The 16,795-nt window shown below is 41.3% G+C and overlaps 1 protein-coding gene across 3 annotated transcripts in view; it reads left to right on the forward strand.

Annotated features, from left to right (window-relative positions):
• Nucleotides 1-16,795, forward strand: part of mpp7a (membrane protein, palmitoylated 7a (MAGUK p55 subfamily member 7)) — a 150,674-nt gene extending 133,879 nt beyond the window's left edge. For all 3 annotated transcript variants that reach the window (XM_038723941.1, XM_038723944.1, XM_038723945.1), the window contains 5 exons: nucleotides 689-769; nucleotides 4,136-4,229; nucleotides 7,100-7,208; nucleotides 9,116-9,259; nucleotides 14,355-16,795. In XM_038723941.1, the coding sequence (XP_038579869.1) occupies nucleotides 689-769; nucleotides 4,136-4,229; nucleotides 7,100-7,208; nucleotides 9,116-9,259; nucleotides 14,355-14,534 (608 nt within the window). In that variant the 3' untranslated portion in view covers nucleotides 14,535-16,795. The remainder of the gene's footprint in view (nucleotides 1-688; nucleotides 770-4,135; nucleotides 4,230-7,099; nucleotides 7,209-9,115; nucleotides 9,260-14,354) is intronic.

Consider the following 16,795-nt stretch of genomic DNA (forward strand, 5'->3'; position numbering starts at 1 on the left):
AGTTAATTCATCATGAGTACTGCTCAAACTATAAAAATGTGTAAAAAAGACATGGTTGTTTGGCAGGCAGGAAGTGTCGACGCTATCAAGTTAAATTACTTTAAAAGACTTTATTTATCTATTTTGACCATTCTTTTTTTTTCAAGTCTTTTTTTAGCCTCATTTTGTCTCTTTTGAGTCCCTCAGCTTTATGGAAATGTTGTACTAAATTGCTGGAGAGTACCTTTAATGTGTCTATAATACTGAATGTTCATTTTGATAATGCATGATGATTAGAGTTTGGTTTTTTATTGATTTTATGTGATTTAAAGTTTCAATAAAACACAATTTGTAAAGTCTGTATTGGGAGACATATTTTTTCATGTTCTGTAGTATTGTCTCTTTCCAACTAACACCTTGGCATTTCTACATGAAGTGAAGAGGGGAATACATTCTGAATGGCAGGTTCTCTCTTTTGTCTGATTGCAGAACTTTCCTACTCCCAGTACTGCACCATGCAAAATATTTTATTTCTTGTATATGATTATATAACTTTTGAATATATCGTTTGCTTTGTAGCATATAGGGAACTACAAACTGCATCTTATCTTACAACCCTCTCGTAATATGGCAATAAAACTACCTTGTACCTTGTAATCTGAGACTTCTGTCATTTTCATGCTTTGTTTGTTTGTTTGTTTTTGGGCAGGACCTACAGGAATTGGCTTGAATGAGCTTAAGAGGAAACTATTGATCTCAGACCCCCAGCACTTCAGTGTGACCATCCCACGTAAGTTCACTCATCTGAATCAGGTTATTTCAAGCCGTGACTTGAGTAGCAGTAACTGAGAATCATCTAGCAGATTCCATTTGTCTTCCAATCTTTCCTCTCTGTGTGTTTTTACTTTTCTATCTGTGTATCTGTTTGTATCTGTGTGAATGTGTGTTTGATACATTGTGTCCGCCACAAGCCTTTTACCAGACCATGGTTTCAGATCTGCTATTTATTGGTAAATAACATTTAAAGGGAATGAAGACACCGTTTGGTTTTCTCCACATGCTGCATTCACACCAGTTTATAAGAAAGCCAGATGCAAGGCTAACAAAACTTTCAAAATGTTTAATAAGGTAGTGGTGTAATAGGGCTTAATTAGAACAGAAATTAGGATGTGATGTTAACATACAAATGCTATTTTAGAGACTTTTTCTCAGGTCTGGCTTTTTTTTACTACAGAAAAGATTATTTATTTGCTTTTATTTTGATAGGGAGTAGAGATACAGGCAGTGGGGAGAGAGAGAGGTATGACATGTAAATAATCCCCAGCCAGTACTGAACCAGGGATGTTGCATGCATCTTAACCACTAGTCCCCCAGGACGCTCGAGCCAAATCTTTACTTCTATATTGTCTTGGAGTTTGTCTTGTTCTGTAGTTCAAAACATGTCCTGCTGTAAGTGAACTCTCAGTATAACTGGTGAAACTTCAGGACAACTTACTATAAACATCCAGATGCTCAGAAAGATAAAATAAGCAAAAGAGAAGACACTTCAAACTACATAAAGTCTACAGCATTTCTCTTTATCAGTGCTACCTGTCAGTGAGCTGCTGTTCTCTGGAGGAAGAACAGTAAATATCTGACACTACAGCTGTGTTGTCATGGAGATAAGTTGCCTCCCTCTCTACTCTAATCCATTTGTGCCCAAAAAGCCTATTTTTTTTTTTTTTTTTTTTTTTTTTACATCTGTCCACACAGACAAACACATTGGAAACACATTCTCAGAGAAATGTAAGCACGCAAGATGCCAGAGCACATTCTGACTACACAGGGCCCCAGTGCACCCTGTGGTTTTTTTTTAGCAACAAATCAAAATAATCACTTTAGGTGAAGGATGTTTAGCTTTCTTGTTCCAGTTTAGTTTTCACAGCGTGTGAGGGTGCTCGTCCTGTTTGAGCGATGAAGGTCCAGTCTGAGACACACACAGACACACACCACACAAAGGGAGCTGTCTGGCAGTGAGTAAACCCGGGGCAACTCTCAGGCAGCATGGCTGGTCCTCTCAAGGTCCAGGCGTTTGTTTCTCCTCCTGTGTGACTGTCAGCTTTTCACAGTCTGCCTGACAAGCCCAGGATGATGGAGGAAACTGCGTTTTTCTACCTCCTGAAGACATGCCATTCCACTGCTTCACAAATTGGCAGAGTCACCCACTCTCCTTTCTTTCTGTTTATTTCTCACTTTCTTTCTGTCTCTTTCCACCGCTGCCTCCTCCCTTTTTCTCATTTTAAGAACCCAACGACAGCTCGCCATAATTCTGAACACCATCCAGCACCGCTGCAAACTACTGGCTCTCCAAGCCTTGCAAGCGTTTTTGTTTTTTGGAGTCCTGAGATGTCCCAAAGCCAGCGTGTTGGGACAAATACATCTTTTTGATTTATACATTTAAGCAGGGCAATGGCATTATTAATTGTGTAGTTACCATCTGGGGCTTGGAGGGAAACCGCAACATGAGTCTGAGGAAATATGAGGACCATTGTTATTAATTGCCGTGTTTGGTACATGCCGTGTGGCATAATGGATGCGTCCTTGACAAAGTCTGACACTTGAAATGTCCCTGGTATTAAAATCCCATTGGTAGGGCTTTTTTTCCACAAGGCATGTTAATTGTTCTCAAATGTGACCTGTGAGGCTGTGTTTAATAGAGCCCAGACAGCCTGATTCTGACCCATATAGAAGACGTATGGCACAAGTCCTGGCTCTCATTGAGAGGAAAGAGACTCGGAAAGTATCTCGTCTCCCTCTTTTTTTAATGTCTGATTGCTGCCAATGGACACATGGATGTGTTTAACACTTGCTGTTGTTTCAGATTAAGCCCGAAAGCGTTACCCCTTTTTGTTAATTTGAACACTGGAGCTTTGGAGACCACCGGCTTGTGGTCCCAGTTAAGATTTGGGTTGGGTTTATTTCTCACTTTCTCCCTCTGCTTGTCGCTGTAAAATGTAAACCAGGCGTCTTAGAAACATAAAGAGCATTGCAATAAGCCATTAGAGTAGGGGGTTAAACATTTTGATTCCAATCCAAGTTGACTGATATTTTCCATGATTTGGGATTGAACGGATGCACATTCTTCTGTTGCACTGTAATTATTTTCTGTGCCACAAAACACATGCCAAAATAACCCATGGTGGATGGTGTTGGTCTAACTACCGAGGGGCTGTTTGGCACTGTGTCTTACACATTTCTGAATGGGAGGGTATATGTTATCTTATGACAAGACTGTTTTGGCCTTTTCCTTGTGCTATTCCTACTTTTTTCTGCGGCTGATGACAGAAAGTCATTGATCTTCCTCGGTGTCTTCTCCACCACAGCTGGATTTATAGCTGTCTTTCCTCCTCAAGCAAGTGACACATTGTATAAATCACACCATTGGTTTTCCATGAACCCTGTAGATCAGTCTGGACCATAAAAAGAAAAGGCACTGGTCCACTACCAGGGCACAGCCTCAACACATGCTGACGAAAAGAACAACTCAGAGGAGAGTAAAGCAGAACTTGGCCCTTGTGGTTGCAGGTGATAAAAGTTTAATAGTTTGTTTTGGAGCTGATCAGAGTGTCTGACGGGTGTACACTTCTCCCCTCTGACCTTTGACGCACTCCTGAAACAAGTCGGAGAGTGAGTCGACCCCTTGACCCTTACAAATCCACCAGAGCTGCCTGCTCACGTTCCCTCCACGTGCTGCCGCCTCCGCCCATTTTACGTATTTTAAGGCTTTATGGTTTATGGCCAAGTAAATGTAGAGGTTTGATGTTAATGAGCTCCCAAACTCAATTAACTTACAGCGGCTAACACTGCCGGCTAACGCTACAGCTTCTGTTCCTACGGGCACTGCAGCCACATTAGAAGAGACAAATTTAATAAGACACAGTAAACCTCTGCTGAATGTCAGTTACGTGTCTGAGTTTAGTGCTGCAGCGCTACAGGTTGTGTATTTTATAGAGCTATTACACAATAATATATACAAGGGTTGGCATGGCCCAGCGTGCTGTGTTTCAGACTTCCAGCGATGTTAATAAGGGGCTCAGTTCAGATGCTTTCAGCCCCAACAGTGAGTCAGACAGTCTGGGTTTGAGGTAATCACTGCTTCTCTTCTCCTCTCCCTCAGACACCAGTCGGGCCAAGAGGAACCAGGAGAATGACGGCGTAGAGTACTACTTCATTTCCAAACATCTCTTTGAGACGGATATCCACAACAACAAGTAGGCACAACTCTGTCTGGTATAAGTAAAGGAAAAAAACAACTACAAAAGGATTTTTATCTCTTTTTGAGTCTTCACTACTTAATTTCTTCACTTAAAACATGAAAAAAATCCTTCTTGTCTTAAGAGAACATAATAATAGACTACAATTACTTTGCAAGATGAAGATTTTTTTGCAGTACAAACATTTTCCACACTGCCTTGATCATGATGGATCATGAAGTTGATTCTAGTGTCATCAAATGCTAATAATTATAATATAATCCATTATTCATGACTCCAATTATTTCAGTGGATAATAAAGACACATTTACTCCTCTTCATCCCTGATCCTGGCTTTGACAATCTGCTTCCACCAAGACCTATCTTGTGCTGCATGCTGTGCCTCGCCCCATGTTAGGTCCACCAAATTATGGAGGAAAATGGTAGAGTAAAGTTATAGTATGAAGAGAAGGTGTTTGTTGTATTTAGAAAACAAAATGTTGTGTTTTATAAATACAACAAATACAATGAATGTGTGTTGGTCTCTGTGGCCTTTGGCTCCGCTGTCCTCACCAAGTCCCCACTGTGTTCCAGCCGCTGCTACAAAACACTATCGCAACTCATACATCATGTAATTAGTTTTGATTTGAATATACTGTATTATTAGGAGGTGCTTATTGTTGAAATGTATAACTTCAGGTCAGCCACATTCCATCCACTCCTCTTAACTAGATGGAGGAATATCTCATAATATTAAGATTTTATTCCCATAACAATACATTTTCTGAAAATATTTTCCTTTACAGTGGCCCTAATACTACATCTATGTAATTATAGTCATTTAAATAATGATTTTTAAAAATTATTGTTTTTCTGATTTTTCGATTAATAGTGAAGTTTATTCATATACAATAACATGTAACACAGAAAAGAAGCAAATCCTCAGGTTTGCAAAGCTGGAAGTAGCAAATGTTTAGCATTTTTACTTTATAAATGACATAAACCAGTAATTAATCTAAATGATTGGCGGCCTTTGACCTCAACTACTGGATTAATGGACTAATCTTTAGGCCTAATCACATTATAAGGAATTGCATGTATTCCAATCAAGTATGTAAAATATTTAATGTAGTGTTTGCTGTTTCAAAGTTTAACAAAACAAAAAACCTGAAAACAACATAATCCTTTTCTATCTGTGCTGTGGACCACTAAGAGGCAGTGCAGCGGTCTGACTGGTCCAGTGCTTGCTGCCACTGTTAAAACACAGCCTCCCTGCTGTCGTCTGTGTGTCTCTGTAACCGAGTGTGAGCTGGTGTTGACAGGGCCGAGCCCTGTGTTGGTAACGGATCTCCAGACAGTGGCCCCAAGGTCTCCTGTCTCTGCTTCCTCCTTTCCTTAGGCGCTTTCTCTGAATCCATCCGCACCGCAGCCCGCCATGACATTTGTGGCCAACAAATTGAAATGCAAGTTGTAATAGTCATAAGAATGATTGATGCCTTTCTGCTGGTCTCACACAAGCTGGAAGGGGGGGGAAAAGATACACTGTAGGGTGCACTTGCAAAACATTTACGCACACACAAACATCCACTACTGACAGAGGGAAGCCTAGGGTGGTGTGTGCATATAGAGTGTCAGAGCATGCAGCTTGAAGAAGGGAAAGGGGGGGAGCTGTATATTTAGGCTGTGTTGCGGTGTAGATCGAGGCATGCAATGTTTTTTGGGGAGTCGGAGGGGTGAGTGACAGAACTGTGATGTGGGGTGGATGCGTGGGACACTCCACGCTGAAATTACAAGGCAGCGAAGTCGACGAGGAGTGAGATCAACTTGTTTGCATTGTGCCTCATTGCATGCAGCACAAACAATGCGCTCTGTACAGAAATAAAAAGGGCCACAACAACGTGTGTTTAGCTTGAACAACTTTCCCAAGGGAAGCCCTGTTCTGTGTCAAAATGGCAACAATCCATACTCTTAATATAGCCAAACCTCCACTGGCATGTCTTACTGTAATCTATAAACCTTCTCTTCTGACGACAAACAGCGCAGAATGCAAGGTGTGAGTTTTTAAACATGGGCTACTGTAAGCTCGTAAATGAATTTTCCATAACTGAATATGAGGTTTGTTAGAGACTTAAGCATCCCTTCCTTTAAAAAATATTCTAACACGGGCAATTATCATAAAACCTTCTTTTTACATGGCATCAGTCACACAGAGGCAGTCATTCTGTCTGACCCTCGTCATGAGCAGACTGCAAGCATACCACGCACTGTTATTAGCTTCAAATTCTTTCCACCTCGTTACTCTCCTCGCTGCCTTTTTTCCTCCTTGTTTTCAGCTAAAAATACACTGGTGGGTTTTTTTTTTTTTTTTTTTTTCATGACAGCTAATTGGTGTGAAAGAGAGAAGATTATCTGGTGGAAAAGTGTTTGTTTGCCTGTGCATCACACAGTTGCCTGCTGAGGTAAAATACTTGTGGATTAAAGGAGGGAAGGTTTTGGCATTCAGGGGCTCTGTGGTCTTTCTGGAACAAACAGGTGTTACTGATTGAAAGGGTAGCATAGGAGATTATATAAAATCACACTCGGCCAAAACGTCTGGTTTTTACGTTCTGCTAGAGAATACTATCTTCAGATCTGTCAGTGGTTGAAAGAGTAATCCTCCTGTCTCTGTGGATTTGTAGGGTTTTTATATAGCATTATTTCTAAGATGAATGTCAGGAGTGTGCTGCGACAGTCAACCAGATTTGGATGAGATTCTGATGTTACTCACAAGGGACATTAGTGTTTCATTAGATACTAATCCCTGCACAAAAATTATCAAAAAAGGTGTTTTCCTGCTGAACAATCTTTTCATCTCCCCTATCTTTCAATCTCTTTCCATCACCCCTCAGGTTCATCGAGTATGGCGAGTACAAAGGGAATTACTACGGGACAAGTCTAGACTCGATACGCTCCGTCCTCTCCAAGAATAAAGTGTGCCTACTGGATGTCCAGCCCCATGTGAGTGACTCAAATCCTTCCTCTCCATCCCGTTCTAATCTCACCATCCTTCAATTCCCTGTATTTTTAGCCCTTCATCACCTCTGTCCCTACCTATCTCAGAAGCAGATCTCTCTCTTCCCTGGCTTTCATGAGTCCTTGGCTGCTTACTAGGTTACCGAAGCGGGTTTTAAAGGGGGCATTTTAAGGGGAGCAATTACTGCTAATTACCTCTATTTGAAGATTTCCTCTTTGGCTTATGTGTCTTGGGTGGTGGCGATCATACCCCACACAAATGGCCGGCTTGTCACTGAGCCCAAACCCCTGAGCGCTATTCCCATTAATCCAGGGCCAGTCCTGTATCGTCCAGCCTCTGCCCTACCAGTTCCTCTGTTTGTTTTTGCTCAGTGGATAATGACACACAGGCACAAATACGCCATTATATAGATTAGCCTGGCATGTTCTCAAACCACCCCGGCCTGAGCAACAACGTCAGCCCCAGAGCCTTCAGCTAAAGTCTTTGAAAGCTCATGTGGGTGCTTGTGCATTCGCGTATGAAGGAGTTTTGGCGTACATTTGTGATGTTGGTTAGACCAATAGTCTTTTCCCCTACCTCCACTATGGGTTCATTTTCTGACTGATGGGTCAGATCAGTAGCAGTGTCAAAGCATGTTATTGCTCCCATGCTGACTCTGTAAGCAGCTGATGAGAGCTTAGAGGAACGCTTCCCAGTGGTTCTTTTCCTGCCCCTCCTTTGGTTTTTTTTTCCATCTTCCTATCAGTTGTGGATTTGTATGCACTGCCTATTAGCACAGTGAGAAGCCCTGATCATGGTGCCAGAACCAGAGGAGAGCCTGTAGCTTGACGCCACCACTAACCAACTCTGACCTCTCTTCTACCTCTTGAGAACCGGATTGGTGGTGGTGTTTCATGTGATTGTCACAACAGACAAGAAGGCTGAGCAGATGTGGAAAGAATTGTATCCTCCACTGTCTTCTAGAAGAACCATATGTGCTTTTTGGCTTGTGACCCCTTAAAACTCAGCAACCCAGTTAGCCAAACAGTAATGTTTTTCACTCTCAATCTTTAGAGGTCTAAGGATCCATTAATTTCATAATCAATAAAACAAGCAAAATTTAGAGCAAAATCTTAGATACAATATGTAAACAAAAAAGTGAACAAGACGTGCGCAGGATCAGGGAAAGTTTGAACATCTACAGTTAAATGAAAACTAAGCAAACTTCATCTGCCGATATGGACTCTGTAATACAATCTTATAACAGCTGGTCGAGATCTCTAAACGCTAAGGAAAGGTGCTCCAATGCTTCCTTTCTTATCTCCTTCAGCATACTTTATGTAATCCAGTCTCAAAACGTTGTAATATTTCATCGAGGTAAAGGAAGTGTTTAGGAAAAGACACATTTTTTTAACTTTGAAATAGCAGCCTTAGTTTTGTTTCTTTTTTCTTTGAAACCGAGTCTATCTTGACTGTGTTTGAGCACCAAGCATCATCTATTGGAAACACGGAGTCCGCCTCCTCTCATCTTGGCTGGAGTCTTGCGCTGACAGCTTGGAACACGGACCACCTGCCGAGTACTTGATCCGGGATGTTGATGAGGCAGGTCTCTGTAAAGATGTGGGCTCGACAGTCACTGATTTCTGTCGCTTTGCCAACATTTCGCTCAGACTGGACCTATAGGAGCAGCCTTAAGTCCAAGCTGGGCCAACATGCCTCCTTTTCCAGCTCTCTTTCCTCTCCTCTGAGCGATCAGCGCACCCGCCGTAGGGCCCAGTCTGGTTTTTTGGGTCTGAGTGGATCTTGGTCCGCTGCCGTTTAATCAGAAAACCCTGACTTTCTTCTCCAGTGACTGTATTTCTGTCAGAGGTTACTTTGACATTAATATTTGTTTTCCTTTTTCTTTGTTCAGACAATAAAGCACCTGCGGACGGCAGAGTTTAAACCCTTTGTGGTGTTTGTGAAGCCTCCTACGATTGAGAGATTGAGGGAGACCAGACAGAAGGCCAAAATCATATCAGGCAAAGACGACAAGGCATCTGCCAAGCCATTCACGGTAAGAGAATGTGATGAGAAGGTTTTTGATCAACACATGTTGTTTACAGTTATTTAAAGTGCCAGATGTCAGGTTCGACTTGATTTAGATAATCACAGGAAATCAATTCAAAATATGTCTGAGCTGCTAACAGACTTGATGAAACTTGATTTGTAAAGGCTGTTCAGATTGGATCAAGTTAAATGAAAGTTTAATGACCCCTGTTAGGAAATTGTATTACCACTGCAGAAAATAACAGGATACAGGTAATAGAATATACATTAAGGACAGATAAAGGGAAATATTAAACATACAGGACGGAACAAATTCACAACAGCAGTGTCCAAACATAGTCAAACAGTGAAAAATATTTATTCATTAAGTTTTATGGTCAAAAACTGGGATCATGCAATGACTGTATAAGATGCTGACATGTATATTGGGGAAAAAATGAGGATATGAAGGATGTAGCTGGGGAACACACAGTCCAACGATGTGATGGTGTTATACTGTACCAACACATGGCTTTACAGCTGACAGATTAGCAGCAGAAGAAATAACAGAAACACTATCTGGACCCTGTGTGCACAGTATGTGACTGATGAGGTCATCCTTTACACACCTTTATCCAAGCCCGACGGGGACACAGATGAAACCAATTAGCTGGCGTTTGGCGCTGCTGTGAAGTTGCCGGGTGGAGGGGTGGGGGTGGATGATGGTTTTCCCAGCCCCACCGAGCCCGGGCGCTTGCTTCGCATGTCTCGCTCACCTCAGGCTGCGGTAAGGCCAAGATCCTGGTCAGCACACATCCGCGACAGCCTGATGGCACACCAGGAGTTAGGAAACATAAAGAGAGAGGGAAGCTGAGAAAGAGACAATGCTTTCAAAGACATGGAGACTGGCTGACCGCAAACTAGCATCTTAAGGATGAGTGAAGAAAGGGAAGAGTGGAGGAGGTGATGGGGTGTGAACAGGCGTCTGCTGGAGTTTCATGAATGTTTTATATTTTTCTTGATTGAAAACATGTGCAAATAATACAGACTACTAAAATTTTACATATTCCACACCTCCCGCTTACTTTCCCCTCCACTGGCCTTCAACTCCCACCCCTAGGCCAAAATGCTGGTTAAAACTTACCACATTCATAATACTTTACAAACACAAATACACCAGGTCTCATGAAATAAGATTTAAGCTTACCCACCTTAAATGCTAAATCTTATCAGGTTGAAAGAATATAGAATCGCAAGTTAGTGCACAGAATCTTATTCTTACACTGAGAAGCTGATGTCCTGTTTTGATCTATAGTTGTATTAGCGAGTCAGTATGATCGGGCTAACGGCGCAGTTCTTTCCCAAGAGTCATCCACCGGCTTCGCATGTTGGCTGTGTTCAGTCAAACACACCTGTAGGTGCCATCATACATACAGTACAGCACGCAGCTAGGTCACAGCTGAAGGTCGGCTCAGACTCAGAACATCTCGTAGATGTTTTACTTCACTGTCAAACTTTTAAAAACCCCATACAGACACAAAGTCAGCTTGCATTAGTCACACTGTGAAATAAAATTTTGTCTCCGTCTGCTCCTCGTTTCCCAGCAGGGGTGCAGAGAACAATGAGCTTTAGTTGTCAGAAACAGGAGTATTGCGAACAATCCATGCTGTTGCTTCTATTACTCACGGCCCCTTTATTAGCTTCTGCTACTCTCTCAAGTAATACAAATACACCTCTATAAAACTGTTTGACAAGGAGGCATATTTTAGCCAGGTAACAAACCAGGTTCTGTGTAAATGTTCACGAACAGTGACAGCACATAAGCCACCTCAGATTTGCTATTAATGGCTCTGAAAGAGAAGCTGTTGTCGGGTGAGTCGTCTCAGACATATTCTATTCACCGCCAGCTGTATTTCTGTCAGAAAGACAGGTCTGCTTTAATGATAAAGGCTCAGGAACAGTCGTCTCATTGTTTCAGCAGAGCGCTCTGCCTTTAGCCTCATTGTTTTAGCTGGAGATGATTCAAAGTTTTCAAAAAAGGAGCCGAAGGATGAAGTTGAAACAAGCAAAAACAGGATGACCTAATGCATAATTGAATTGAATTGTTGTAATGTGGTAAGTCCAGAAAATGGCACATTATGTGATATACCACAATCATTTACAACTAATTTGTGAAGATCTGTTTGTTTTTTTAATGCTTATTTAAATATAGAGAGGACAGGTGTGTTTTATTGGGGGGATAAGAAGATACCTGAGGCTGACACATGCCATTTAGTGCCACTAAAGTGTTGAAAAGATTTATAGTCCACATAAGGGGAACGTTCCTTTTTGGACAGAATCTGCAGTATATCGGACACAGTAAAATCACACATATAATAAATATAATTAAGAAAACAATAAAATTACAAGCCATAAAAACATCACTTCGAATAAAATGTGTAACAGAGACACACCAGTGGTAAAACCAACCTGAGAGTCGATAGCCTCATGTTGTGCAGTGAACGCCATTTATCTGTGCTAGAAAAAAGTGCTTAAACAGGCACAAGACGCTACATCACTTCATGTGGAAATTAAGCAATCTAATGGCAGTGGAGATAAATGAGTCCCCGGTGCTTTTCTTCCCGAGTCTGGCCCTCCAGAAGTGGCATCAGCTCAAACTGCCCTCTGAGGAGAGCGATCGAGCACGGATCACTGGATGCCAAGAATATCCACTCAGCTTTCCATTTGCCTCTTTTACTTTTATTATATTCATCTCTCTGCCCCTTTTATTTAATCCTACATCTATCTTATTATTTTCTTACTCTGTTTCTTGATTCTCTTTCCATCTCTCCACCCAGGTTGCTGTCCCTTAAGCCGCTTCCTGTTGTGATTAATGTTCCTTTACCTGGAATGGTCTTACTAGAGGCAGACACAGAGACTTGCTGGTGGACATGGAAACATCATAGATACAAAATAGCACTCCGTCTCCGAGGTTCATTTAGTTAGCCAGGACAGGTCAGAGGAGTTGTCTTCCTGGCAGACAGTGGTCATCTGTAGGTCCTGGTCCAACAGTGGAAGTCCTGCGGCGGGCTTTGGTCCAGATGATAGAGAATATAGTCCCACTTTTCTCCACAAGCCAACAAACCATCTGCCCTCTCTGCACCGTCTTTTCGTCACAGCCCGTCCTCTCCCTGTCATTTTCTAACACACAGGCAGATAAAATCATCACATCTTCCTCACAAAAGACAATAGGGACTGAGAAAGCGTGGCTCGATTTTTGTAAGGTAGATACACGCGAGACAGCCCGGCAAAAAAAAAAGAAGCAGACAGGGCTTTTACTGACTGTCACAGCGAGTGAGTGTTTATATTTAGCTGCGCAGCGAATCCATTATGAAGCGGAAAACCACCAGAAACATTCTGAAGTAAGTCCTGGCTAGAAGGAGCGTCTCTAAAAATTGAGCCGTTTAGGAGTTTTAAACTTTAACGAGGCCGTGTTTATGTGCGTACACACTGTATGCACACACTCTTCATCCTGCCTGTGTGTGTGTGTGTGTGTGTGTGTGTGTGTGTGCATGTTTGTTTGAGTTTCTGTGCATAAATGTGCATCTGTGTGTATTTATAATTGTGTGTTTGGCAAAGGGGTTCACTATAAAACCATATCTATTCAGAAATCTAAAGTTGAGTGTTCCAAGTAAAAACATAAGGCTAAATCAGTGCAGCCACTTTAGCCTTGCTGGTGCTCTGAGGTCAGGATCAGCCAGAGCCCACACAGCTGAAACCAGAAAGCCCCAGGGGGACCACCGCGGAGAGATACGTGGGGTCTTTCAGAATACTCTATCTGTGAATACAGGAACCACAGATAGGCAATATTTACCTCCAACCTGATTAAAAATATGTCATTTGGCTCATTCTGACAGTTAGCATGTGGTTTTATTCTTTACACTGGACAACTGATTTGCACATTTACTTGGAAAACTTCTCATCCACCTGGAAGCCTCCATGTCAGTATGCAACAATTTTATGAAGCTCCCTCTTCTTATGCTGATAAGGCACACTCTTTTAAATGGATGTCTCACTAAACCTGCACAACAAATAGATTTAGTCATCAAAGCTAACCCTAGCTCGTAATATGTTGTGTACTAGCTCATCACTTCACCCACTTAATTAGTAAAGTATAACCTAATTTAACAGCCATTGCCCCTAAGCCCTCTAAAGCCCAATTCGCGTTGCTTGTGTGGGCTCAGTCAGTTACCACAAAAACACACCAAGTCTATGTTACAGACCCTGCCTAAATAATCCAAGCATATTTAGGGAATCAAGGGAATTCAAGCGCTTTACATAAAACATGAAAGCAAAATATAAAAACGACATTTAAATACAATTTTCAGAGAGTCAAATGATAGTAAGTCAGGTTAGCTACTGTAGTTTCTGAAGCCTCATCATCCCTTTCTTTGTGGCCTTTGTCATCCAAGATAATAATAATTTGTCATTTCTAAGTGTAATTTTTTTGTTGACCACAGCAACATATTTTCCATGTTAGATATAGATTATTTGTTTTGTTACCATGAGATCATCTGTTGTATCTCTGCTGGCCTGTACTGCCAATGCAGGGTGCAGCAGGTTCACACAGTCTGAGCTCCCACATCTCACAGTGGACCTGTGTCACCACAAGCTGTCATTTCTCCATGGCACATATAAAATCCAGACTGCCAATAATATATGTTTTACATGTCTGTGTTTTGGAAATGATGGTTCTGTTTTGTCCTTCGCTTATTTTGAGGATATTTTATTTTCTTTGTGAATTGGATAACCGTGTGTATTCGATGGAGGAAATTATGAAAATTCCTTGAGGTCAGGTTGTCTTATGGAGAGGTTTTAGTGCATGGTCTGTGCCAGGGTTCATGTGTGGGTACCATGTCTCTGTGAGGTTATAACGGGCTCCATACGGGCCACTTTGTGTTTATTTGCGTGTTCAAGGCCATGTAATTTGTGTTAACAGTATGTGAATTTATCTTCCTTCTTGTTTACTGTGGCCAGTGTTTTCTCCGTGCAGCAGATAGGCAGCCTGAAATGAACTGTTTGGCCTTTGGTTTGAGCATATATCTCTGCTTCTTTTCTCCTCTCTGTTCTCTCATGCACTGCAGGAGGAGGACTTTCAGGAGATGGTGAAAACTGCCCAAACGATGGAGACTCAATATGGCCATCTGTTTGATAAGGTCATAGTCAACGATGATCTCTCTACAGCATTCAGCGAGCTGCGGTTGGCACTTAAGAAAGTGGAGACGGAGACTCACTGGGTTCCAGTCAGCTGGACTCACTCCTGAGATCCACACAGACTGTAAAAGTAGAAAAGGGAAGGGCTTTGACAAAAATATGCAGGATTTTATCTTTCTATGTCTGCTGTGGCTGGTGTTGGGGGGCGGGCGTGGGGGGGGGGGGTAACAGGAATAAAACAAGGCAGCATCAGACAGCAGTGTTGCCATACCTGGGCTGCACTGAGCTAAAAATAAGCTTTTGCCTGGGATCAGGTTGGATTTAGACCTCAGCTGTGGTCTGGATGTGGATCTCCAGGTCTGAACAGATCTGACAGGGTTGAGGTTAAGGGCGTCTGTCTAGAATATGAGCCTTGGACATTGATCTGTGTTTCAGTCTGGGTCACACAACCATGGCCACGAGTTGGAGCTCTTCAGTCCAAACCAGAATGTGGAACGAGCCTGGACCATCACAGCGCCAGCAGCCCTGCCAGCACCTCAGCAACCGCGCCAACAAGGACTCCATCTTTAGTGTGTTTATAACATTAAACCATTAGAAACCAAAGGGACTGACATATTTCTTCTTGGGGGACAGCTTACATGCATATGTCTGTTAAAGAACACATCTGAGGGGAAAAAGGGGAGAAAAGAAAACACATTTGCCTTCTGTCTTACTATATTCCTGTGCTTCAATCATGCTTTCATGACTGTTACTCCAAACAAAACATTGTCAGGTACACTCTGAAGAAAGGGCAGTAAGTGTAATTTTATTTAAGAGAAATTAATATATTTTCTAATATCCTCCAGTTGTGTTTTTTTGCATACCTTTTGTATACATATCTTGATTTTTAGAGCAACCTTATCTCAGCTGTAGCCACCTCTCTGACAGTTTTTTTTTTTTTTTTTAATCTAGAGGCATCTCTTCTTTCAGTCAAGTGTTTTGATTTCATCACCCAAGTCTAGTTTTCCCCATACAAAGCACATAGAGAGCCATTTTATTTAGTTGTGAGATATTCCATTTAGGAGCATTTTGAAAAGCCAACCCTCATATGAAGGTGCCCAGCATAACAGCTTTGCTATTTAAAGTCCCAGAACTGAACACATTTATTCACATAAAAATGCCTAGAGGGTCCACAGCACACTTAGGATTTTAACTTAGAGAAATGCTAAGTCGCCGCTCCTGACTTTGTGAACATTAGGAGTTTATTGCTAATTCGAGTCTCTCATTCCCAGTCTAATGTACTAATATTTACTCAGTACTTTACTTTTTAAGCTTCTATCATAGAAATACTTTGACATTGATTTTCAAAGCAGCTGCTCAGTAATCCTGGCTGTATTATCAATGACAATGTTACAGCCGTGGTAGATCCTTGGTTCTTTGTTGCTAATGAAAGTAAAAATCAGATGAAGAGCAATATTTACACTAGTCTGCCCTCTGATTTGTTTTCTTACCGAGAGTGAGTTAAAAGGATCGACACAACTTTTCATGTCGATATATATGGCTACAGCTAAGAGGCAATTAGCTTAGCCTAGCATAAAGACTGGAAACAGGGAAATGGCTAGCCTGGCTCTGTCCAAAAAGATGCCTACTGGCACCTCTATGTTGTTTCTGTTTATGAACAAGATATTTGTTCATTTGTAAGCTTTAAAGTTGCTGTTACACGTATTTCTTTAACTTTAGTGACAGAGACAGTTTTTCCCCCCTGGTTCCAGTCTGTATGCTAAGTTAAGCTAATTCCTTCTGGCTCTAACGTGTAGTCATGATAGTGGTATCACTCTTCTCATTTAACTCTTGGCAAGAAAGCCAATAATATTTTCCACAATCTCAAACTATTCCCGAAACTTTTTTTTTATACTTTGGCCAACCTTACTATTCAACTCCTCCTAGATTTTTTTTATCATACACTAACTGCATGTCCAATTTAGGTTGCATACATTTCTTCGTTCCTTTATTTTGACCTTTTCCACCTACTATGATATTTATATATTATATATTTCTTTCCATTTTTAGAAAGGGTAATAAGGGTGTTTATGCTTTTGAGTAATGGTAACACACATTTAAATGGGACATCCCTCATCCTTAACTTCTCCACTAGATTTGTATTCAATTTAGTATCAGATGAATTTCCCTTTTTTTATTATTTTACTTGTTCACAGCTACATATGCTACCCCTCTGTCATCTATTTTATTGATCAGATTTGTACAGTCTCCAGAGAATGTTTTTAATTTCTTGCTGTAAATGAAATGCTGTTTACAAAGCAAGGTGTATGAATTTACATTATTCTTGATAACTGCTACATTTTATATTAAAGAAAATCCAACTAAACTTGTA

The sequence above is a fragment of the Micropterus salmoides genome, unplaced genomic scaffold (assembly GCF_014851395.1).
Source record: "Micropterus salmoides isolate LMB-PRFRI ecotype aquatic unplaced genomic scaffold, ASM1485139v1 Ms_hic_scaffold_1, whole genome shotgun sequence".
Taxonomy (NCBI): domain Eukaryota; kingdom Metazoa; phylum Chordata; class Actinopteri; order Centrarchiformes; family Centrarchidae; genus Micropterus; species Micropterus salmoides.